The sequence below is a fragment of the Narcine bancroftii genome, chromosome 12 (genome assembly GCF_036971445.1).
Source record: "Narcine bancroftii isolate sNarBan1 chromosome 12, sNarBan1.hap1, whole genome shotgun sequence".
Lineage (NCBI taxonomy): Eukaryota > Metazoa > Chordata > Chondrichthyes > Torpediniformes > Narcinidae > Narcine > Narcine bancroftii.
This window is the reverse complement of record NC_091480.1, coordinates 78958497-78984655: the sequence shown is the minus strand read 5'-3', so window position 1 is coordinate 78984655 and position 26159 is coordinate 78958497. Positions and strand designations below refer to the sequence as shown.

General features: G+C 47.8%; 1 protein-coding gene across 1 annotated transcript in view; it reads right to left on the bottom strand.

Moving 5' to 3' along the window:
• LOC138747624 (puromycin-sensitive aminopeptidase-like) overlaps positions 1-26159 on the bottom strand; it is a 117085-nt gene that overhangs the window by 49795 nt on the left and 41131 nt on the right. Inside the window, 6 exon segments of the mRNA XM_069907025.1 lie at positions 970-1074; positions 8479-8643; positions 14884-14998; positions 19343-19376; positions 20078-20174; positions 22100-22300. Of these exon segments, the coding sequence (XP_069763126.1) occupies positions 970-1074; positions 8479-8643; positions 14884-14998; positions 19343-19376; positions 20078-20174; positions 22100-22300 (717 nt within the window).

Genomic DNA, 26159 nt, shown 5'->3' with positions numbered 1-26159 from the left:
TGGTTTTCAGATCTTACAGGAGGTATGTGTCTACACCTACAATCAAATTATGACAAAGAAATACACACAAATACAATGTTGGAAATAAACAGAAGGGAAAGCTGCAAAGAGAAAATACAGGTTAATACTGCAGGGATAGGTCTTTCATCAGAATTCTGTCCTGATGAACCACTTATATCCTACAGATTAAATTGTTTTTTTTTTCTCTCTCTACAATGATTGATTGTTCCACTATGTAGTTCTGGAAATTTCTTTATTTGCACTTTCATTTGACCTTTGATGTGGTAAGAACCTGGATAAAGAAAAATACATTTAACATTTTTAATGCCTTAAGGATGTTCCAGAGCACTTTATAGCCTCCCACTGTTGAGAAGTTGGGAAACAGGACAGCAATAAGCTCTACCACCATACTGAGATAAGAACTAGATCACGTTTTTGGTGCTGCACGAGACAAACACCGAACGTCAATCAGGGAAAAAGAACTCCATTTATTAATTGATGAGGGCTCTTCTGCAATGACTGGGGCAGATATTTGATGCGGTATTCAAAACGCTGCAGATGTGACACTAAAACTACGACTATTGGTAATGTATTGGGGTATCACCCTAGATTTTATGATCTAATCTCTGGAACAGGGATTGAGTCCATAATAATCCACTCACTCAGCCATGCAATGCTTAAAATTATAACATGGGGTGGGGTACAGAGGGAGATGATAATAGCTGGGGATAAATATACCTACACCTCGCTCTCCATCAAGACTTCAGTCCTACAGCATACAATTCAGATTTCTAATTTCAGATATTATTGCTCAAAAATCAATAGAAAATTGTCAACTTTCAAATGCAAACATTAAAAGTTGCATTTTTGAACTTTTGAAAAGATCAAAAATTCTATACATCCCAAATCTATTTGAAATGAAATCACAAAATCACAGTAACACACACTAAGTTATGGTTAGAGCCTTACCACATCTCCAACGTAGTTGTGCAGCATTCTAATTACTGATGCTCCTTTGCTATAAGAAATTGCATCAAATATTTCATCCACTTCTGCTGGATGTCCTACAGTGACCTTTTTAAAAAGAGAAATGTTGCTTTAAGCATGTTTAAAAGATGAAGCATTTCAACCATAATGGAAGCACATTCACTCTACAGGCAATGAACCCCAACTAAGTGGTACTTAAAAGTTAGTCGTATCAGACTTAAATAACTATACTTTAATTCTAAATCTACATTTCAGTAGATCTGCCTTTTCTAAATTCTAAATCTGCCTTTCAGGACTTCAAATGCCCCTAGAACTTCACACTTAGAAGTCTCTCCCCCCACCCCCCCCTCCCCCCTCCCAACTAATATGTAATTACTGCAGTAATGTAGGATGGACATACAAAAAGCAATTTTGTAACAGCCAAATAAATGTGAAGGATAAAACCAAACACTAGAGTGCAGGAACGTGCTCTTCAACGTGTAATGTTTGTGCTGACCATATCAGATTAAACTAATCCCATCCACTTGCATATGATCTTTATCTCTCTATTGCCTGCCTGTTCATATTGTTTTTTTTTTACATTTTATTTAAATTTGGACATACAGCACAGTTACAGGCCATTTTGGCACACGAGTTCGTGCCTCCCAATTTTTACACCCAATTAACCTACACCCCCCCCCCCACAGACTCAGGGAGAACATACTAATAGACTACACACGATTGGAAACCAAGTCCCAATCACTGGCACTGTAAAGGCGTGTAAATATCCCTTAAAGCTTGCTATCATATCTGTTTCTACCAACCTTTCACAATTTCCCCCCTACCCCCCAACCTACCAGCCCAGTGCATTCCAAGTAGATATTATTAGGGTAAGAGAGGTGATGAATGTGCAAGGGAGGCTTTCCCCATTTCACCTTAAAGCTATGGTATTGACATTCCCACTTTGGAATAAAGATCATCTACCCTCTGCCTCTCCATCAGGTTGTCCCTCAGCACAGATGCTTCAGAGAAATAATGTGTCCAGACCCTCCTGATGTATATTCCTCTCTAATCTGGACAATGCTTCTGCATCTCTCCAAAAGTTCCACATTCTTCCTGTCATGTGGCAATCAGAACTACACACAATATTGCAAATATGGGCCAACCAAAATTTGATGCACAACTTTCGACATTTACACCGTGACATTCCACCATGTTCAGTGCTGGTAGCACTGCTCTTCATTTTTAAGTAACAGTCAACGACTTGGAGAAGGTGACACAGAGCAATTTTAAAAAATCTGCCAACTTTTAGATGAGAATGGCAATAGATGCAGGAGCATATAATCATGACCAGTTTAGAAAGGATGCAAAAGATGTCTACATTGACGCAGAATTCAAGGACTAACAAATGAAAGAGAAGTTAACCAAGATAGGCAAACAGAATTTAGACAACTTTAGGCTTCATACTTTTTTACTTCCACACATTCATTCATATATTATCATCAATCTATTTACATTCTGTGCATTAATTAAACACTTTCCCCAGTGATGTTGATGCAACAATTCTGAGGTTATATGGCACGTTTTTCAGTAGATTACATCTGCTCAAAGATGGAGTTTGGCACCAAACATGACCCCTCGCACAACTCCTGTGCATCCCGTCACGCTTTGTGTCTCTAATTAGTAGTACCATTACTTTAAAAAGTACCTTACCTGTCGAGCATGATACTCACTCAATTCAAGTTGGAAAAGCGCATGTCATTCCACTACTTAATGAGCACTCTGAATCACTGTACACTAACGCTATTTCAGCGTCACCGTGCTTTCAGTTGATCCAGCAGTGGCTCAATGGCCACCGTTGATAGCCATAATCCCCCACACGGCCGAAACCGCTGTACCAGTGCAGGGGAACTGAGAAGGGGTCCGTTCCCATGGCGCTGGTACAGCTGCAGCGGGGCCCGGGCGGGCGGGCGAGGGGGGCAGCGGGGCCCGGGCGGGCGGGGCGAGGGGGGCAGCGGGGGCCCGGGCGGGCGGGGCGAGGGGGGCAGCGGGGCCCGGGCGGGCGGGGCGAGGGGGGCAGCGGGGGCCCGGGCGGGCGGGCGAGGGGGGCAGCGGGGCCCGGGCGGGGCGGGCGAGGGGCAGCGGGGCCCGGGCGCGGGCGAGGGGGGCAGCGGGGCCCGGGCGGGCGGGGCGAGGGGGGCAGCGGGGCCCGGGCGGGCGGGCGAGGGGGGGCAGCGGGGCCCGGGCGGGCGGGCGGGGGGGGCAGCGGGGCCCGGGCGGGCGGGCGGGGGGGGCAGCGGGGCCCGGGCGGGCGGGCGGGGGGGGGCAGCGGGGCCCGGGCGGGCGGGCGGGGGGGGCAGCGGGGCCCGGGCGGGCGGGCGGGGGGGGGCAGCGGGGCCCGGGCGGGCGGGCGGGGGGGGGCAGCGGGGCCCGGGCGGGCGGGCGGGGGGGCAGCGGGGCCCGGGCGGGCGGGCGGGGGGGCAGCGGGGCCCGGGCGGGCGGGCGGGGGGGCAGCGGGGCCCGGGCGGGCGGGGCGGGGGGGGCAGCGGGGCCCGGGCGGGCGGGCGGGAGGGGGGCAGCGGGGCCCGGGCGGCGGGCGGGGGGGGCAGCGGGGCCCGGGCGGGCGGGCGGGGGGGGCAGCGGGGCCCGGGCGGGCGGGCGGGGGGGGCAGCGGGGCCCGGGCGGGGCGGGCGGGGGGGGGCAGCGGGGCCCGGGCGGGCGGGCGGGGGGGGCAGCGGGGCCCGGGCGGGCGGGCGGGGGGGGCAGCGGGGCCCGGGCGGGCGGGGCGGGGGGGGCAGCGGGGCCCGGGCGGGCGGGGCGGGGGGGGCAGCGGGGCCCGGGCGGCGGGCGGGGGGGGCAGCGGGGCCCGGGCGGGCGGGCGGGGGGGGCAGCGGGGCCCGGGCGGGCGGGCGGGGGGGGCAGCGGGGCCCGGGCGGGCGGGCAGCGGGGCCCGGGCGGGCGGGCAGCGGGGCCCGGGCGGGCGGGCAGCGGGGCCCGGGCGGGCGGGCAGCGGGGCCCGGGCGGGCGGGCAGCGGGGCCCGGGCGGGCGGGCGAGGGGCCCGGGCGGGGCGGCGAGGGGCCCGGGCGGGCGGGCGAGGGGCCCGGGCGGGCGGGGCGAGGGGGGGCAGCGGGGCCCGGGCGGGCGGGCGAGGGGGCAGCGGGGCCCGGGCGGGCGGGGCGAGGGGGGCAGCGGGGCCCGGGCGGGCGGGCGAGGGGGGCAGCGGGGCCCGGGCGGGCGGGCGAGGGGGGCAGCGGGGCCCGGGCGGGCGGGCGAGGGGGGCAGCGGGGCCCGGGCGGGCGGGCGAGGGGGGCAGCGGGGCCCGGGCGGGCGGGCGAGGGGGGCAGCGGGGCCCGGGCGGGCGGGCGAGGGGGGCAGCGGGGCCCGGGCGGGCGGGCGAGGGGGGGCAGCGGGGCCCGGGCGGGCGGGCGAGGGGGGCAGCGGGGCCCGGGCGGGCGGGCGAGGGGGGCAGCGGGGCCCGGGCGGGCGGGCGAGGGGGGCAGCGGGGCCCGGGCGGGCGGGCGAGGGGGGCAGCGGGGCCCGGGCGGGCGGGGCGAGGGGGGCAGCGGGGCCCGGGCGGCGGGCGAGGGGGCAGCGGGGCCCGGGCGGGCGGGCGAGGGGGGCAGCGGGGCCCGGCGGGCGGGCGAGGGGGGGCAGCGGGGCCCGGGCGGGCGGGCGAGGGGGGCAGCGGGGCCCGGGCGGGCGGGCGAGGGGGGCAGCGGGGGCCCGGGCGGGCGGGCGAGGGGGGCAGCGGGGCCCGGGCGGGCGGCGAGGGGGGCAGCGGGGCCCGGGCGGGCGGGCGAGGGGGGCAGCGGGGGCCCGGGCGGGCGGGCAGCGGGGCCCGGGCGGGGCGGGCAGCGGGGCCCGGGCGGGGGGCGGGCGGGGGCGGGGCCCGGGCGGGCGGGCGGGCGAGGGGCCCGGGCGGGCGGGGCGAGGGGCCCGGGCGGGCGGGCGAGGGGCCCGGGCGGGCGGGCGAGGGGCCCGGGCGGGCGAGGGGCCCGGGCGGGCGAGGGGCCCGGGCGGGCGGGCGGGCGAGGGGCCCGGGCGGGCGGGCGGGCGAGGGGCCCGGGCGGGCGGGCGGGGCGAGGGGCCCGGGCGGGCGGGCGGGCGAGGGGCCCGGGCGGGCGGGCGGGCGAGGGGCCCGGGCGGGCGGGCGGGCGAGGGGCCCGGGCGGGGCGGGCGGGGCGAGGGGCCCGGGCGGGCGGGCGGGCGAGGGGCCCGGGCGGGCGGGCGGGCGAGGGGCCCGGGCGGGCGGGCGGGCGAGGGGCCCGGGCGGGCAGGGCGGGCGAGGGGCCCGGGCGGGCGGCGCGGGCGAGGGGCCCGGGCGGGCGGGCGGGCGAGGGGGCCAGGGCGGGCGGGCGGGCGAGGGGCCCGGGCGGGCGGGCGGGCGAGGGGCCCGGGCGGGCGGGCGGGCGGCGAGGGGCCCGGGCGGGGCGGGCGGGCGGGCGAGGGGCCCGGGCGGGCGGGCGGGCGGGCGAGGGGCCCGGGCGGGGGCGGGCGGGCGGGCGAGGGCCCGGGCGGGCGGGCGGGCGGGCGAGGGGCCCGGGCGGGCGGCGGGCGAGGGGCCCGGGCGGGCGGGCGGGCGAGGGGCCCGGGGCGGGCGGGCGGGCGAGGGGCCCGGGCGGGCGGGCGAGGGGCAGAGGGCCCGGGCGGGCGGGCGAGGGGGGCAGCGGGGCCCGGGCGGGCGGGCGAGGGGGGGCAGCGGGGCCCGGGCGGGGCGGGCGAGGGGGGCAGCGGGGCCCGGGCGGGCGGGCGAGGGGGGCAGCGGGGCCCGGGCGGCGGGCGAGGGGCCCGGGCGAGCGGGGCCCGGGCGGGCGTGGGCGAGGGGGCCCGGGCGAGGGGCCCGGGCGGGCGGGCGAGGGGCCCGGGCGAGGGGCCCGGGCGGGCGGGCGAGGGGCCCGGGCGAGGGGCCCGGGCGGGCGGGCGAGGGGCCCGGGCGAGGGGCCCGGGCGGGCGGGCGAGGGGCCCGGGCGAGGGGCCCGGGCGGGCGGGCGAGGGGCCCGGGCGAGGGGCCCGGGCGGGCGGGGCGAGGGGCCCGGGCGAGGGGCCCCGGGCGGGCGGGCGAGGGGCCCGGGCGAGGCGGGGGCCCGGCGGGGGCGAGGGGCCCGGAGGGGCCGCGGGCGGCGAGGGGCCCGGGCGGGCGGGGCGAGGGGCCCGGGCGAGGGGCCCGGGCGGGGCGGGCGAGGGGCCCGGGCGAGGGGCCCGGGCGGGCGGGCGAGGGGCCCGGCGGGCGGGCGAGGGGCCCGGGCGGGCGGGCGAGGGGCCCGGGCGGGCGGGCGAGGGGCCCGGGCGGGCGGGCGAGGGGCCCGGGCGGGCGGGCGAGGGGCCCGGGCGGGCGGGCGAGGGGCCCGGGCGGGCGGGCGAGGGGCCCGGGCGGGGCGGGGCGAGGGGCCCGGGCGGGCGGGCGAGGGGCCCGGGCGGGGCGGGCGAGGGGCCCGGGCGGGCGGGCGAGGGGCCCGGGCGGGCGGGCGAGGGGCCCGGGCGGGCGGGCGAGGGGGCCCGGGCGGGCGGGCGAGGGGCCCGGGCGGGCGGGCGAGGGGCCCGGGCGGCGGGCGAGGGGCCCGGGCGGGCGGGCGAGGGGCCCGGGCGGGCGGGCGAGGGGCCCGGGCGGGCGGGCGAGGGGCCCGGGCGGTGCGGGCGAGGGGCCCGGGCGGGCGGGCGAGGGGCCCGGGCGGGCGGGCGAGGGGCCCGGGCGGGCGGGCGAGGGGCCCGGGCGGGCGGGCGAGGGGCCCGGGCGGGCGGGCGAGGGGCCCGGGCGGGCGGGCGAGGGGCCCGGGCGGGCGGGCGAGGGGCCCGGGCGGGCGGGCGAGGGGCCCGGGCGGGCGGGCGAGGGGCCCGGGCGGGCGGGCGAGGGGCCCGGGCGGGCGGGCGAGGGGCCCGGGCGGGCGGGCGAGGGGCCCGGGCGGGCGGGCGAGGGGCCCGGGCGGGCGGGCGAGGGGCCCGGGCGGGCGGGCGAGGGGGCCCGGCGGGGCGGGCGAGGGGCCCGGGCGGGCGGGCGAGGGGGGCAGCGGGGCCCGGGCGGGCGGGCGAGGGGGGCAGCGGGGCCCGGGCGGGCGGGCGAGGGGGGCAGCGGGGCCCGGGCGGGGCGGGCGAGGGGGGCAGCGGGGCCCGGGCGGGCGGGCGAGGGGGGCAGCGGGGCCGGGCGGGCGGGCGAGGGGGGCAGCGGGGCCCGGGCGGGCGGGCGAGGGGGGCAGCGGGGCCGGGCGGGCGGGCGAGGGGGCAGCGGGGCCCGGGCGGGCGGGCGAGGGGGCAGCGGGGCCCGGGGCGGGCGGGCGAGGGGGGCAGCGGGGCCCGGGCGGGCGGGCGAGGGGGGCAGCGGGGCCCGGGCGGGCGGGCGAGGGGGGGCAGCGGGGCCCGGGCGGGCGGGCGAGGGGGGCAGCGGGGCCCGGGGCGGGCGGGCGAGGGGGGCAGCGGGGCCCGGGCGGGCGGGCGAGGGGGGCAGCGGGGCCCGGGCGGGGCGGGGCGAGGGGGGCAGCGGGGCCCGGGCGGGCGGGCGAGGGGGGCAGCGGGGCCCGGGCGGCGGGCGAGGGGGGCAGCGGGGCCCGGGCGGGCAGTGGGCAAGGAGCTCAGAATCTCAGATAAAAGGTTAGGCACCTGTAGTATTTTCATTATATTTTTGTCAATGCCATTCTATTCTTACACAAACAACTTCATGGTATATTGATTTTAGCAAAGGTATGGTACTTCGTTGAAAATTCAACCTTGCACTATGATTTGCTTGAGAAGGAAGAAATACTAGATAACTACCTATATGCAAAGTTTTAAAATATTTCTATTACTCCAGCAATATCCTAGAAACATTGGTGACTGTGCAAATGACAAAAGTCAGAGAGCAACAAGAATATCCTCATCACTTAAGTCGCATTTGTCGATACCTTTAGCCCCACTAACAGAGATGACAATTTGCAAAGTTTAATGGTAGTGACAGTGCTAAGTCACTTATGATCACATATTTCAAGAAATTCAGAAGTGCATTTTGCAGAATATTGAAATCCATTATAGATTGGATGTTTTCTGTCATTAAATTTCCTGATCTCCAGCCTGTGACATAGCTAATTATTATTTCAGCCAAGAAATGAGTTTTTGCGAAAGCTCCATATCTCAATTAATTACATTAATGTTACACATCAGAAAACATTAAGATGCTTCTATTATTGAAAAATTGTACTTTGCACACAACTTTGTAAACTGGGAGATCTTAATTCTGGAAACAATTTCTATAATTATACAAACTGAACAGATTGCCTTCATATTCTTGACTTACAGAATGGCCAGTTATGTACTGCTCATTGAATTTAACAAAGAGAAAAATTTGCAGAAAGGTACAAAAGTCATGTTTTAAAAAAGTGATACGGAACAAATTTAAATTACAGATTAGAAAGCAACTTCGACAAATAATCACTTGACAAACTTTAAAATCCTGTTACAAAAAGGAATATTTGTGGGTTGTGAGATGAAGCATCAAAGTTTTGTGGCACCTGCAGAGAAACTGAAAGGAGGTAAAGCAGCCTTACCTCAATTGGATGACTGCTGTCAAGAGCATCAAGTTCTAGTGCTCGTGTGTAGTCAGCAGATACAAACTGGGTCCAGATATCATATTCAGGGAAGCAGTAATCAACACATAGATATTCAATCCAAGAAGCAAAGCCTTCATTCAACCACAGATGAGTCCACCACTCCTACAATCATAGAAATTACATTTGAATGCACATTTTATATTTGCATAATCACAGCACAATTTTTTTTTTTTTTTTTTTAAAAGTCTCCTCTCCTCTCCCCCCCCCCACAGGCCAGGACATAATAATGGCCACAGCATGACCTCTGTGAAGCTTGTATTGTTTTAAAATACAGCTTGAACACAAACTCAACTGATGCAAAAACTTGGAATCTTGCAGACTGTTACTGAAGATCATTGAAGACTTCCCATACACTCAGAGAATAGTAAACATCTGTTACAGACAGCAACTGAGCACAATTATCCAAGCCTGTTTTGCCCTGCTGGGAAATTCATAGTCCATAAATCTTACTTGCTGTGTAACTATAATGTATGGATGAGTGTTTCAGACCAATAGCTGTTTGCTTGAGGGTAGAAAGAACAAATTTGGTAAACCAATATTTATTGGCCATATCATGCATATTCATTTGACACCATATGTAATGCATTTGTGGATTTCCCAATGTTAATCTGGAAGCTTGTTGTTTTTACTTTTCTCTACAGTTAATTTTGGGCTCTATTTCCTTCAATCCCATTGACAGTTACCAGCTTGGTCAAGGACAATTCCCAATAGGGAGGAGTCACGTGATGGAGTAGTAGCTGGTAGGGAAAACCAGCCCTCTCCAGGAAAATGGAAAAAAGTTAGGAAAAACCAAAGCATAACAAAAATAGAATACAAGAAATAGAAATAGAAGATAAAGATACAGAGAAGAGAAAGAAGAAAGTAAGAACTGGAAAAAAAAAGTTAAAAAGTCACCGGAGAAGAAAGGAGGCCGCCTTACCTCCACACGGAACAGGATGCTGTGGTGACGAGGAGCGCCCGATCCTAAAGGTCAGTGTCTGCCCTGCAGAGTCGCGACCCACCAGCTGGTACACTACAAAAATGGCTCTCGGAGCCAAACAAAAATGCGCAATCAAAGAAGAAAGAGGACACCGGCGGGAGGGGGGCTCAGCAGAGGAGCGGGCTGTCACAGAGTGAGCAGCTGAGGGACGCCTGACACCAGGGCTCTCAGCTGGAGAACAAGGAAGACAGCAGAAGAGGGAGCGATGAAACAGACGTGGAAGATAGACAGAAGGAAGACCGACAAGACGACCAACGTCAGGAAGCACAACAGACGAGCAGCCCAGGACGGGAGGACCAGCAACAAGAGGCCCGACAAAGAGATACAAGCAGCTTATCAGGAAAAACAGAAGAGACACAGAGGAGAAGAACACGAAACACAGGTACAGACACCGAAGAAGAGGAAGACCACCAAGATCTTCACAGAGAAATAAAAGGTAAAACTGATGAACAGAATATAGATAGGGATCACTAAAAGAATGGTTATCATTAGATTTAATGCAATTAAAAGAAAAATGAAAAGAACAGAAGATAAAATGCAAAGGTTAGAACTGGTAATGACAGAAATAGGGAAAAGAGTAGAGAATGTGGAAGAGCGGGAAACGGCTGTAGAAATGGAAGTAAATGACTTGAGAAAAATTGGAAGAAAGTGACAAAAAATTAAAGAGACACAAGAGTTGTTATCTCAGAAAATTGATATGTTGGACAATTATAGTAGGCAAAACAACATAAAAATAGTGGGCCTGAAGGAGGGTGAAGAAGGCACAGATATAAAGGAATTTATAAAAGGATGGATCCCGAAGGTCCTGGGAATGACAGAAATGCAGGAAGAAATGGAAATAGAAAGGGCACAGAGAACATTAGCTCCGAAACCACAGGCACATCAAAAACCAAGATCCATCTTAGTAAAATTTTTGAGATACACGACAAGAGAAAATATACTGGAACGGGCAAGAAATAAAATTAAAGATAATAAACCATTGGAATACAAGGGTTAAAAAAATATTTTCTACCCAGACATAAGTTTTGAACTCTGAAAGAGGAGGAAGGAATTTAATACAGAGAAATCAACTTTATGGAAAAAAGGTTACAAATTCATACAAAGTCATCTAGCCGTGCTTAAAATATTTATACCCGGGGAGCAAAACAGACTGTTCTTGGATCCAGAGAAAGCGCAAGAATTCACAGAATGTTTGCAGGACAGAAGAGATGGAGATGTAACAAGAATGAAGAAAGGCGATAAAGTATATATAAAGATGTAAAAACAATGTATATGAAAAGAGAAGGGAAACAAGGGAGTAAAGGGGTAAAAAGGAGAGAGCTTTGTTATATGCCAGGACAACAATCTTGCTTTCAATTTCAATAAGATTCCACCTGCATTGATTTTGCCCATCGTTATTGAATGAAGATCTACCGGGACTAATGCCTGAAGAGAGCACACAAAATCAGTGAACCAGTGCGGACTCAAAAGGCCAACATGGGCTGTTTCTGCTCCGTAAATGGTTATTATGGTTGGTTATGGTGTTAAAAAAGTGTTTTCTAGAGAGGGTTGGGTAGAGGGGGAATAACCGTCACTGTAAAATCAGTTGAATCTGCGAACAAGATCGCAATCCAAATGAAAAGGGGAGTTGTGGTTGCCCGGCAAGGGATATGGGGAAACTCAGAGGGGGGGGGGGAACTTTTGGAGTTGAGGTATTAGTGGAAGTGGGAACTGCGGGGGTACTTTATGTCTTAAATGTGTTGTAAGTGTAATAAGAGAAAACTAAGATGAAAATGGGGAAAAGGGGGATGGAGGTGGAAAAGAGGTTTATGCAAGATACAAGATGGCCATGTTGAACTATATGACTATAAACATGAATGGAATACATAACCAAATTAAAAGGAAGCGGCTACTAAATTTATTGAAGGAAAAAATTGATATAGCATTTGTGCAGGAAATGCATCTCACTGAAGTGGAACATAAACTAAAGAGACTCGTAATGGCAGCATCCGATAATTCAAAAGTTCGAGGTGTAGCCATACTAGTTAACAAAAATGTACCAATCAAAATAGAGGAGAAATAGTAGATCCAGCAGGGAGATATACAATGATAAAGTGTCAGATATACTCAGAATTTTGGAATTTGCTCAATATATATGCGCCTAACGAGGAGGATCAAAAGTTTATGCAGGATATTTTTTGAAGATTGCAGACACACAAGGAAATATATTGATAGGAGGGGATTTTAACCTCAGTTTGGACCCAATGTTGGATAAAACTGGGCAAAAGTAAAAAGAATAAAGTAGCCAAATTTATGGTTAAATCAATGCAGGAAATGAAATAAATGTATTCCATTGGAAAAAATAACAATTTAAAAAATAAAGTCACGATGTTTGAACAAATTTGGGAATCATACATGGGACATATCAGAGAGCTTGCCTACGACCTCCATTCCCTAAAATGAGAATGAAAATGATAAGACAAAACGACTAGATTCAGTGTGTAACAATAGATGATGCATTTTTCTTGATTATTTTCCGGTGTGTAAAAATATTGTTTTATGGTTTTATTATATTGTATATGTTGAATATTTATGGGTTTTGGAGGGGGGTGGGTAGAGGGGAGGGAGGGAAAGGGGGGAAAAAAGACCACTGTGTAAATTTAATGAGAAACGTTTGTACATATTTTGGTTGATATGGTTCAGTGTGAAAAATTTTTTTAAAAATGGACAATTCCCATTGATGATTATTATACATGCTTATTCAATGTTGTGATTATGAATTCCCAACTGTTGATGCACTCTCACATCACTGCCTTATTTCACAATTACATTTTTCAGAGCTGAAAAATGGTTTCCTCACTGACAACATGCATTACTTTTGTGATTATTTTCAAATGGTTGGAATTAAACAAAATTACTTCCTTTTGATTTTATAAATCCATCTGAAGTAGCAAAAGTAAATATACCCTGGCTTTCTCTTAAAGTAGACTCCACAAGGAAAACTGTCTAGTTCTCAGTTTGATGGGCCTCCAGACACTGATTAAAAAGATAAAAGAGTATCTTTAGATTCTAGTGCTAGGATAAAATCCTGCTCCAATACATTATGCTCTCCTCAGTACACTAAAAGTGATGGAGGAACTCGGGTCCATGGAAAGTAATAAGCCGTTAATGTTCCAGACCAGAGTCCGACTTCAGGGATACTAAAAAAAAATCAGGCTGCTGCCAAAATAAGCTGGGAGGTGGTTGGGTGAGAGAATGGGAGGAGCACAGCCTTGGACATGATAGGTGCAAACAAGAGGGGGGGAGAAAGAGAAGAAGAAAGTAGCTGAGAGGTGATAGGGGCTGGAAAAGATGCTCTTTGATAAGACGAAGGGGCTAGGAGCTCAAGGCAGAGGATGAGGGAAAGCTAATGGGGGGGGGGGGGGGAAGAAAGAAAGGTTACCATAAATTGGGGAATTATATATTGATCTGATTGGAGACTGCTGAGATGAAATATAAAGTGTTCTTCCAATTTACAAATGGCCTTTGCCTTGCAATACTTGAAGTCATGGACAACGGATCAACTATTGAGAACTGAAATGGTGGCAAAATTCCTTAAACCAGAGGGCTGGGAGGCTTTGTCATCAACTTTACTCAAATTATAGATTTGTGGGTGTTAAATTAATTGAAGGAAATGGGGAAAATGCTGGAAAAAGGTGTTCAAGGTCAAAACTAGTAGTCTTGTTGAATGATCATGCTTGAGGGGCTTAATAGACCATGATATTCAGAATCAGAATTTATTATCATGAATATGTCACAAAATTAATTGTTTTGTGGCAGCATAACATGCAAATATTGCTAAAAATTACATATAAAAATAAGTTAATTACTGCAAAGTAAGAGAAAGTGAAGTAGTGTCCGTGGTTATTATCCATTCAGAAATCAAATAGCCAAGGGATAGAAGCTGTCCTTGCGTCGCTGGGCACTTGTGTTCAGGCTCCTGTACTTCCTTCCTGTTGGTAACAGCGCAAAGAGGGCATGGCCTGGGTGGTGGGGGTCCCTGAGGATAGAGGGTGCTTTCTTATGACACCACCTCTTGTATATGTCCGTGATGGCACTGACCCAGTTCACAACTCTCTATCGTCTTTTCTTGTCCTGTACATTGACACCTCCATTCTAGACTGTCAAACAGTGTACTTTATATCTTCTTTGGCTTGGCTTCGCGGATGAAGATTTATGGAGGGGGTAAATGTCCACGTCAGCTGCAGGCTCGTTGGTGGCTGACAAGTCCGATGCGGGACAGGCAGACACGGTTGCAGCGGAAAATTGGTTGGTTGGGGTTGGGTGTTGGGTTTTTCCTCCTTTGCCTTTTGTCAGTGAGGTGGGCTCTGCGGTCTTCTTCAAAGGAGGTTGCTGCCCGCCAAACTGTGAGGCGCCAAGATGCACGGTTTGAAGTTTCAAACTTGAGCCCTATATCAAGGTATGAGCAAAATGTAGGCTGTCACTCCTCCCACCATTTTTAGGTGGCTGCCTACATTTTGCTTATACCTTGATGTAGGGCTCAAACCCAAAACATTGGTTATGTATCCGTATCTTTGCTTTATAAAGTACAATGTTTGACTTGCTGAGTTTCTCCAGCATTGTGTTTTTACTTCAGTGTCTGCAGACTTTCATGTTTTAGTCCTGTTCACATGCACATACTGGCAGAGATTTTATTCTTTGGGTCACAAGAGGCAAGATCTACTGGTTCACATGCAGAAAATATGCTGGTTAGAATGAAAACAAAAGAATTCGGTCTCAAGGACAAGCTCACCATCTGTTCTTGAGCAGATTGATCAAAAGTTGTCAAAAATGAAAAAAACACTAAAACAGTTTCTCTTGTATGATCCTGGCTGACAGTAACATGGCAACTTTGGAAATAATTGATCTCAGGAGCAGCTACAAATTGTAATATTATATCCCAAGAAAATAAATCACAAATATCAATATCTACCTGAAGAAAATTCACAAGGACAATTGCTTAACTACTCTCGAACATATCTGGGTGGAGCAAATTATTTAAATTAAGCAGTTCCAACTCCAAATTTAGTTAAAATGTTACCCCCCCCCCCCAATCTCATTTTATATACAAATAGGAATGCAAATACTCCTGAATACAAAGTTAATAAACATTGTTAGAATCAAGCATCAAAATCTATTGAGAGCTGAAGAGGCTTATTTAATCCATCTTCTCCAACTCACATTATCTAAGATTGAATCACGACCGATCTTAAAAGCAATGAATCACTGGTACACTGAAATTTTAAGATGCAAGCAAGCCTTTGCTGAGAGAAAAATCTCTCGTTTTTTAGCAGAACAAGCTGAGTTCTCACAAATCCACTATTTTCCAAAGATTAGAATATTACCATAGTGACGAGGTTTCCAAACCACTGATGAGCAAGCTCATGGCCGACTACCAAAGCAACCCACTGTTTCGATGATGAACAGGAATTTTTTGGATCAATCAAGAGGGCTGTTTCTCTGGAGAAAAGAACAGTGATACATTTCAGTAAAACAAGGATTGCATCTCAATAAATAAATAACAAGTTTATGTTTTGTTTGTGAGATTTGAGGGTCAAAGGAGACTGGTATTTCTTGCCCATGATAGGGTTTAATTAAAGTCTGCTGAACTATTTCAGAGAGCAGACTAAACCACATTCCTATGACCATAACAGCAACTACATGCTAGGAAATACAAAGAAAAATAATGGGATTTGTCAGAAAGGTAGGACCTTAAATCTTAAAAACAAATTCAAGATAGATAAACTAGAAAAAATAGATGAGAAATGTTAATTTGTATGAGCAATTCACAAGCATGTTTTGGCTCAGTTTCTTAGCACAAGACTTCTTGTGTCAAATGGAGTTAAACAAGAAAATCTGCAGATGCTTAGTCTAGTGCAATACACGAAAGAGCTGAAGAAACTCAGCAGGTCATGCAGTACCCACAGGAAGAGAAAGGCAATCAACATTTTGGCCTGAGCCCTTCCTCAGGAAACTTAGTTCTGACATGCTGATTGCCTTTTACTTCCTATGGATGGTGCATGACCTCTCGGTTTCTCCAACACTTGTGTATTGCACCCTTTGGAGCCAACTGGCTGTTGACAGTGATGAACCTTGCATTTTCACTCTAACTTCAATATTGATCCAATACTGCATTCTATCATTGTGACTGAAAAGCTTTTATATTGAGATTTATTGACTTGTGAAATTCAACACCAAAGTACACGTTTTGGATTCTACATTCAAGTTAGCCAGAAATAACCCTCCAAATTTAACCTCACCAATAACAAAATATACAAATACAAACACAGATACAAGTTAGTCCATTAAGACAAGCAACTCACTCGCTAATGCAAAGATCAGATAACGAAATTCTTGACAGCAGCCTGCTGCTCTATTCTGGTCTGTCAGGTCCATGACCAATTTATAAAACATTGGAGGTCAAGATTCACATCAAGATGGATTACTGGTATGATATAGCAAAGATAAAACTAAATCTTCATTAAGGAGTCACAGTCTTCAGAACAAACAAAACATTTGAAAATAAGGAAATCATAGAGAACAGTTATTAGGAATAGCAGTAGGAGACCTTGTGCCTGCTCCTCCGCTCAATATAATCATAAATGATCTACCCTAAGCCTCAACTCCTCTTGTGCTAGTCCACAATTCCTTGATTTTTGAAATGGTATTTTCATTTTTAAATACATCCAATGTCTCCAGGGTAGAGGATTCAAGAGATTCATCATCCTATGCAAGAATGGATTTTTACATACCTTTGTTCAAGGCCCTCCCATGAATAGAATCATCTCACTATTCTCTCATAATCCCTTCAGATTTTATACACTTCAATACCATCACCTATAATTCATCTAAACTCTGAAGAATACAGATCTAACATTTTACCGCTTTCTAAAAGGCCAGCCCTCTTATTCCAAGAATTAGCCTCGTGAATCTTTTTCTGGACTGTGTGCAAAGCGGATACATCCTTTCTTAATTATGGAATCAAAACTGTATACAAATTTCCAGGTGCAGCTTCACAAGCACCCTGCACAATTGTAACAATTCTTTTCTATTTCTAAACTACAACTGCCTTGACAAAAAGGCCAATATGTCATTTTGCCTTCTGAAGAATTTATTAGAAAATGCAAAAGGCAATTCTTCACTGCAAATTGACACATCAATTTGGTCATTTTTAATCACAGCATATGCAAGTGATATTTATGAATGAAAGCCTTTTTTTTGCTAGAAGGAAATAGCGTTACATCAGATAAAGGTCTCCAGGAGTATACTGATATACTGTTAGATCAATTCCAAAAATAATGAAGGTTTATAAAATAGTGGAACATTCTATCCAATGAAAGGAGGATGGTTAAGAAAGAACACTTCAGATCTTAGACTATATCAAAGTGGAAAAAATCTTCAGAACTGGGAGACATTCTTTACTCACAAGTCAGCAAGGACCAGTGCTGTCATAAAACTAACAGCATAAATTAGTGCTTTCCAACACTGGAGTTCTAATAATGTACGCATTTCTGATAATACATGGTTTCCCCACCCCCACCAATGTTTATGGATATTTCAGTCTACTGATGCTTGTATGCCTGCATATCTGGCGATTTCTCTGAACAAATACTCAGGAGAGTAGATGTTGATCTATCTACTTAATTCCATGGTATTTTCTGGCATTTCAAAACAAAACTGGATTGACCATAACCTTCCTGATAAACATCAATAATGATCTTAAGGAATGGCCTAACATAACCATACTTGCAAAATCCTCTTTTCAACCAATATACCGGACACATCCCTCACAATCTGATAAAATCTCATCCTACCAGCAGATCAGAACCATTGAAGATTGCAAGATTACTGTCAGGAATGGCCCTCTGAATTGTCAGCACGTGTTCCAACTCCATTAAGTTTCATGGCATTAGGATACACAGAGAAAAGTGATCTATTGTGCCGGCTCAGCAGATGAATCATTACTCCTCCAAATTGACCACTATATTAGAAGAAGCACACAGAATGGTACAAATTTTGACGTAACAACACTACTGACCAATCTGTCCGAATCCTGAAGGACAGATGTCAGAAAGGTCTCTGGCAGATGGTTTAAAAAAAATAAGTAAAGCAATTTAACCTATCCTTACATCAAGGGATGCAACTGCCAATATCAGTTTCACAGTTTCTTTGGACATAAAGTAGCTTAGCAAGCTATTTGCTGCCATCATGCTTACATTTTTAAGAATTTTAAATTTAGACATGCAGCACAGTAACAGGCCATTTCAGCCCATGCCACCTAATTATACCCAATTGACCTACAACCTCTGGTACATCTTTGAACAGTGGAAGGAAATGGGGCCCCCCAGAGGAAATCCATGCAGACATGGGGAGAATGTACAAACTCCTCACAGACAGCATGGGATTCTAACCCTGGTACCGATAACTGGCACCGTAACAGCATTGTGCTAATTGTGCCATTCCTAAATATGTTGGATTTAGAATGATCTAGCAGTTCAAGATGAGGCATCCACGAGGCACTGACTCATCAGAACAAAATTATACTTCATCAAAATAAATATTCTCAGGACTGAGAATATGGCCCTCCCACTATTGGCACTCTCGTGCTGGGAATCAACAGTTTAAATAAGTATAGGAGACCAAGGCAGTAGCAGCAACAAATGTTATTAAAAAGAACATTTCATCCTTCAACATTGTACCCAAGATCAAGAATGACAGACCTAGCATGAGAATCCAGAACACAGTTGAAGTGCTTGCAATCATCAAGTAAGAAATACCCAGCCCTGATTTATTTATCAACAGGGAACACATTATAAGGCCATCAAAGAAGCTAATTTTCAGTGAAGATACAAAATTACCCACCACAGTAAGAGTTATGAATCTGTCTCTGCTATGATAACCACATTCAACGTTTTGATTGGAAAACCCTAAAACAATGCCTCAAAACTAGAATGACAAATACCAGCATCATCACCTTCAAGATTCACCCTATCCTGACTTGGAGAGAGAGCACCTTGAACTTTCCTTCAATGTGCAAAAAATAAATTGGTTTAATATGGCATCTCTCCATCATCTTTACAAAGACAAACTACAGATAGATAATAAATGTTGGTCCAGCCAACAATACACATCCTGAAAATGAACAAATCAAAACTTTGAATAAATGTCATCAACAATAATTTCCATCTTTTGTCTAATACACATTTAAATAACACACATACCAATGTTAAATAAGCATCAGGGAGCATCCCTGACCTCAATGGTGTTTCCATCATTGTACTGGTCTGGAACAAATTTAAAAGTTGGCAGAGGGTCTTTGAACAATAGCATAGGCCAGTGGTTCTCAACCTTTTTCTTTCCACTCACATACCACCTTAAGCAATCCCTTACTAATCAGAGCACTGATGGCATAGGGATTATTTAAAGTGGTATGTGAGTGGAAAGAAAAAGGTTGAGAACCACTGGCATAGGCCCTCTAAAGAGTCTTCAGTGTGCAACAGACTCAGGATCCATCTTCTCCCTCTTACGCCTTTGAAACTATATCTTAATTCAGTTTGGATCAATAATCCAACAAGAGCCCAGGAACTCGTCTTCCCAAAAATAATAGCTTTGATGCCAATATGTCAATTTGAATTTACTCAGCTGAAGGATGTTCTCTCTCATCTCTGAAATGAGATCTATCCAGATTTTTAATTTTGAGGGCATATCCAACCATTTTTCATTATACTAAACATCCACTCTCAGAACCAAATCCCAATGGGGAAAATAACAGTAAATAAATGACAGTAAGTAAACGCAAAATACCTGTAGGTTACTAGACCCCAATTTTCCATGGCACCTGTGAATAAAAATGGTCATATGTAAAGTTTCACCAAAATAATATAATTGAAGTCTCCAGCATTAAGGTCAGTCACAACCTTGCTGATTTTTAGAGTAGGTTCAAAAGGTTGATAGCCTACCTAGCTTCTATTCCTTATAAATCTGATAAGAAATTTCTGGGATCAGGCTAATAGCAAAAGGGCTTCCCATGCCAAGCACACTATCAAAGAGGTGGTGAATTGAGGCCACAACATTTTCCCTTTTTAGAAATTCAGGTGCATTGTTTCTGGAAGGGAGTAGGCAAACACTAAATTTAGACATCCAACACAGTGACAGGCCCTTCTGGTCCTTAAGCTCATTCCCCCGTATAAATGCAAAACAACAACAACAAAAATCAACTCTGACAAGCAGAGATCATTTATCAGTAGCCAAAAGCAGTACTGACAGTTACCAAGCTGAATGGTGTTGTAGGGAGAAAAGTTAACAAGCAGAAGCAATGTCAAAACAGTAATGTGGGGATTTTAACAACAATTTTTAAACATTTTCAATTATTGCAAATTTTCCAAAAAAATAAATTACTTGGAAATTAAAGAACTAAAATAATCAGGTGACCATCAGCCTGGTATGAAAACTGCACTTTAATCATGCATCTCATAACAATCACTTCTGCTAAATATTGATCAGAAACTCAACAACTGCTGTGTAATTCAAGATACCAACCTGCAGCAAAGTCTGCAATGGCTATCAAATCTATTTTTGGTAGAGGATATGGAATGTTGAAATATTCTTTATAAAATGGTAATGTCTTGGCAGCAACCTAATGGGGAGAGAGAGAAAAAAGTGATTAAAAAAAACCCCAGAAAATTAGAACTTCAATCGTCCAGTTTCATTCCACAAATACAGCAAACAAGGCTACAACTCCCTTTAGATTTTGTTACAGAAAAAAATGAATTGAAATGCACAATACTCAGGCTATAAAGAGAAAGTTATCATTCTTTAAAAATACAATAATACATAGATGGCCAGTGACATTCCTTCTTCCTGATCACTGTAAGGAAACAATGTCCTAATGCACATTTTAATAAAGTTCTATTGAAAAAAAAGTACATTTAAACCTAACTTGGTTGGTCGATACTATCTTGCGATTTATTTCACAAGATTACTTTAAGTCCCAGACAGCCTTTAAAATCGGGAAACTGGCCCTATGAATCAGCAGTTATAGCAGGAGGATGAGTAATGTCGCTGCCAATATGGAAAATAACAGTGGCTACAAACTTGATTTATGCAGAACACTAACACACAATTCAAAATATTTCAGTATGCAATGCATGTATTTGAAGAATTTGAAAGTCAATTTTCTCTCCAATTTCAACCTTGCACACCATTCCAGTCCCTTACTTTTCTTCCTGAAGGAGTTAACTTTTTACTGGAATATTAATCGTGACCAGAAACCCATCCTCCAGAGATGCATTTAAATAATATGCTTTTTAACATTTGAACAATGAGTACAGCAGGTTAGATTGTGACATTTTTGCTTGATGCTGGTGCGTACACGCAAGCATTTTCAGAAAGGTTTGGTGGGTACCTCAGAGGAGTTAAAAATGGCAAGTATTATTCTTTATCTCAAATTTCAGAATCCAATTATTTGATGCCACAGCACACTCGTGTGTGTGGCAAGGCCATTTTCAATAGGGAGCAAGAGACCCAAATTAATTACTATGATGGTCATTTGCCGACACATTTCATAATAAATTTTTAATCTCAATAAAGTTTATACGAGTCAAGAAAGTGCCTCAAAGCCTCTACTTTCTCAGAAGACTTGAGGTTCAGCATGTCCCTTCTGTACCTCAACAACTTGCTCCATCTGCATCTACCACTGCCTAAAAAGGCCGCTAGCACACTGAACGACCCATCACACCCCGGACATGCTGTTTTCTCATCAGGGAGAAGGCTTAAGCATGTAAAAGCTCACACCAACAGGTTCAAAGCCAATTTTCTCCCTGCAGCCATCAGATCCTGAATAAACTCCATGACAGTACTATCATTCTACTCTCGTTGGTGAAAATTGATCTTTTTTATTGCGATCCTATCCTCTAAATTGTGTTCTTTATATGGCTGTATGAATGTTAGAGATAACCTGTTAGTCTGCTCACAAAAGAGCACTGTACTAGGTATTTTTTTTAAACAAAAACAAATTTAAAGTATCAGGTGCAATAGCATTTATTTTAAATAAAAACAAATCCTCAATTACAGGCGATGATAAAATATTTCCTCTTCATCCAGGTATTACTTTGCTTTTTCTAGGTTCTGAATTAATTACAAATGCAACTGACCTCCAATTTCCAATTACCCCATTCTTATTGTTACAAAGGTGGGTACAGGTTAGCCCAACTAGTCTTGCCCTTCTGCATCTCCACTCTGCATTAAGCAATTGGGAGCCTTGATTTGTGCTTCATGCTACTGGAAATTCACAAACTAGAACTTAAACCGCTCTTCATTGCAGTTGGATTACAGATCAAAGTGTACAACTAAATAACCAAAGGATATTAAAACAGGAAATAACAAAATTAAAATTCAGAAGTACACAAAAAATCCACCTAAAGTTACCTTCATGAGCAAACAAATATTATTTAAGCTTCACTTGGGAAAATGGAATGCATTTATTGAGAACTTGAATTTTAGAAAAGGCAACTTTTGTCTCTCCATTCAAAGGCTAAAGCAATATTAAAAAACAAAAACAACCTCAAGAGCAAATTTTCCTTGATCCGCTTTTCCAATGGGTGTGTAGACACGGACTAAAATGCCGTCTGATGACTTGGTTTCCACAAAGTCATATTCACCGACTACAAATGCCACCAAATATGTGGACATTATTGGTGATTTGGCAAACTTGACTTCGACTAGGTCTTCATCATCAGGATATGGGTTACGCTCTATCACATTCTGTAACATTGAAGGAAGAAATCAGGTTACAAGCTGTTGAATGGAGTAACAATGTAACAAGATGCGCCACCTGAAAAGATTCAAAAGTTTTGTAAAAATATTTGTTCCAAAATGAACAGGAATGTTAAAAGCAGAAAAGCTTTTGTATTACAAGTAGTAGAGGTTATGAAATTCTAATCCTTCACTGAGCAAATCCACTGGAATGTAAAATAGTTACATGCAAATCGAGCATCAACATTTAGTCGTATGAACAGAGCAACTTTGACATGGTACAAATTTCAGAATTACACTCAACTTCTACCCTCTCCAAATTGATCTGTAATTAGCACCACTGTATATGTCAAATTCAAGTGTTCAATTTCCAGTCAATATTTAAGGTTACCATTTCTGAGCAGATTTTGAATGCAATGTTAAAAAAAAATCATAGCTCTAACTTTTAAAAGACCCCATTAAAAGAGGAATATGTTTTGATACACAATATTTTCCTGTACACAACTGCTGCCTATATGGAGTTTTCAGGTTTGCCTCTCCTGCATGGATTCCCATCTGCTTCTCACACAAGCATGGATATTAAAAATGAGGAAATCACCTGCTATATTCAGCAAAATGTAGAACAAACTCAATATATTGGGAGGAATCAGAATCGGGTTTATTATCACGAACATGTCACTAAATGTGCCGTTTTGTGCAGCTGTATTGTGCATTACATGCGCAAAATTGCTAATAAATTACAATTCCATAAATACAAGATTTTTAAAAATAATTAGGGCAAAAAATAGAATAAGTGAGGTAATGACCATAGGTTCATTGTCCATTCAGAAATCTGATGGCAGAGGGGAAGGAGCTGTTTTTGTAATGTTGGGCGTGTGGACATTTTTAACTCAGAATAATTTAAGAGATTTATTTTCTATTGCTCCTAATTTGCACACGGTGATTTGAAATAAAACTGAAGCCTAATAAAATGCACCAAAGTTGATAAGATCATACTAACAGACATGTTGTCCAACAACCACAATGTACACTCTAAAGTAGCTACAAAGAGCAATTTATTGGAGATGATACACCTTACATATTAAGAATGTTCTGTATTCCTTTCCCTTTTTGGACCATGGATCCGGGAATGAAAGTAGCTTTCAAAATCATGAAAATTATCATTAGGGTGGACTGTAAAAAAATCTTTGCTGAGGGTAAAACACAAGAGGATGTGCATTTAAGCTGAAGGAGAGGAAGTTTAATGGAAATGTGCAGGGCAATTAAAAAAACCTGTGTGGTAGGTGCCTGGAAATGGGCTGCAAGGAATAGTGATGGAAGCAGATACAATAGCAGTGCTCAAAAGGCTTCTGGATAGATACATGAATATATATTCATGATTCAAAGTTCCTTTATTGTCATGTAATAGTAAAGAACATGTCCTATTACACAAAATTGCCTTTTGCCTGCTGTAAACAGACAGTTGTGTGGCAGTAAGAGGAAAAAGTGCAAACAGCTGCAAAGGTTATCATATTCAGCACAGACATGTAATCTGAAGAGCCCATTCTTGTACTGTTCCATGTTGATATGTCCTGCATTAGATAGCACATCTTGGCTGCCAACATGAAAGAACAAATGCCAACTGTTAAAGAAACAAAGTGATCTCAACTCTCAGCTATGTTTCTCTCTCTCCCCCCCAGATACTGCCTGATCTGCTGAGCATTTCCTATTTTTATTTCAGATTTCCAGAGGTAATACCTTTTTGGGATTTAGACCTGATGGACTCCAGCCATTTTTAACCTTGCATGCTATACTCTGGACTAGATCTATGGGTAAACCATAAAGTACAGTATTAAAGTACAGTATATGGTGGAGTATAAAATCAGTCTGCACTTGTTGGTAGCCTGGGAAAGCTGGGACATGGAGTCCAAATCATTAAAGCTGAGACTGGTTTATAAAAAGTGTCTGCCTTGTGCATAGATCCACCGCAAGAACAATCAAGATTAGGGGATCTTTCTACCCACTTCCAAATTCAACAGTAAAAATCTAATTACTATCCAGGCTGGAACAAGCTAACATCAGCATTACATTTTCTAATTCCAACTATTCAATTATGCTTATACATCAAGTCAATAGGAAAGTTGAAACTCAAATGAACCTCGTAGGATGTTGGAAGACAAAACAGAAGCATTTTGGTAACCGACAAAAGGTTTATTGCGAGTAATTGTCTGCAGTAACAGACCATGAAAAACTTGATGACCAGCTTTCTGACCATTTATAGAGTTTCAGCTTTGCTTGAATCTATAGTTAACCGATCACCAAGGAAAATGATTATTTTGCTGATACAGCAAAATCCCCAGTATCTGGAATCCAAACAACAGGCAAAGAATATAAATAAAAAAATAAATTAATAAAAGATCAGATTAAAAGTTTAAAATTGTGAAAGTAAATTATCCGAAGCAACACACAACCCCTTGGTGAACATGGGAGCAAACATTCAGCCAATGGAGTGGCCCTGCTTGCACCAGCTGTTTGAATAGGGTTTTAAAGTTGAGTTTGAATAAAATGACTTCGCCCAGGATGAAGAGGCAGCAGACGCTGTTCACTGCCTGGGCGACTCTCCCAGAGAGTCTCCCTATCCCTGCCTAGTCAGAGACTTTAGTATTAAGTACATTAGTAAGGCTTTATCTGGAAATATGAAGGGGGTGGTGGCAGTGGTTAACTATGACAGTAGCAGTTAGCACAATGCTGTTACAGCACCAATGACTGGGGTTTAAATTTAAATTAAGGGAATTACTTGATTGAATTGAACTTTACATAATTAGGGTCTGTTTTTCTAATTACTTTACATCTTTTGCCTTTTAAACTGTTTATTCTTAATTCAGGTGTCTTTGTTAGGCATTGTAAGAGTATCTCAGGCAACTGGAAAATCCACATATCCGGCATCTGTAAACCCCTGTAGGTGCGGGGATTTTATTGTATGTTACTTGAGGGTATGTATGTAATTTTTGGGTTGACTGTCAGCAAAAGCAAAGATTCACATCAGTATTCAAATCCCAGACTTCAAGTACTCAGTTTGCCATTCTCCACATAACTGTTTGCATAGGCTCTTGTAGGACCTGCAAATATTTAGCACGGTACTGGGAAAAGTGAAAAGCAAAACATGCTGCACTTAGGGGAGGTGATTCACATTTCAGAAATGCAGAGGAAGTAGCTTCATCGTTTATGGCTTGAATTTGCAAGAGTGATTATTAATAGAAAAACAAAAGTCAGAGTTCTAGATTTTCCAAATTCAAGCAGTCATGCAGTGCACATGATTTTAGAGATTTCTAATAGAGGGGCTTCTCTAAAGATATTGAATTATTAATTTAGAATAAGAGCTTAATCAATGAGAGAAATTGGGCATGCAATTTTAGCATAGCATCTGGGCATGAATGCAAGGAGATTAGCTGGGAAAATTTTACCAAAATAAATTGGCATCAGGGACACGATTGCATCAGATAGTTTACACAGGATATTCAAGTTTATCTGATTGCACATATGAAACTGTATTTTTCTGGACCACAGTGTATCCCAGAATAGAGCATTTCAGTTGAGAGCAGAAACTGGATATGTTCTCCCTGGACCAATGAAGGCTGGAAATGAAATGGAAAGAGACCGAGGTATACATAACTGCAGGGATAGGTACTAAAAAAAACTACCCTCTCTCCCAAAAAGTAGAAATATCTAAAACTAGAGCAAGTTTAAATTAAGGAGTGGGCTGTTTTGAAGGGTGGTAAGATAAGAGGAGGCTAGGGTGTGGGCAGGAGACTGAGTTTGTGTGCATGACTAAGAATTTTGCTAGTTATCCAATAGTCTGAATAATTTCAAATTATGGAGAATTAAGTTT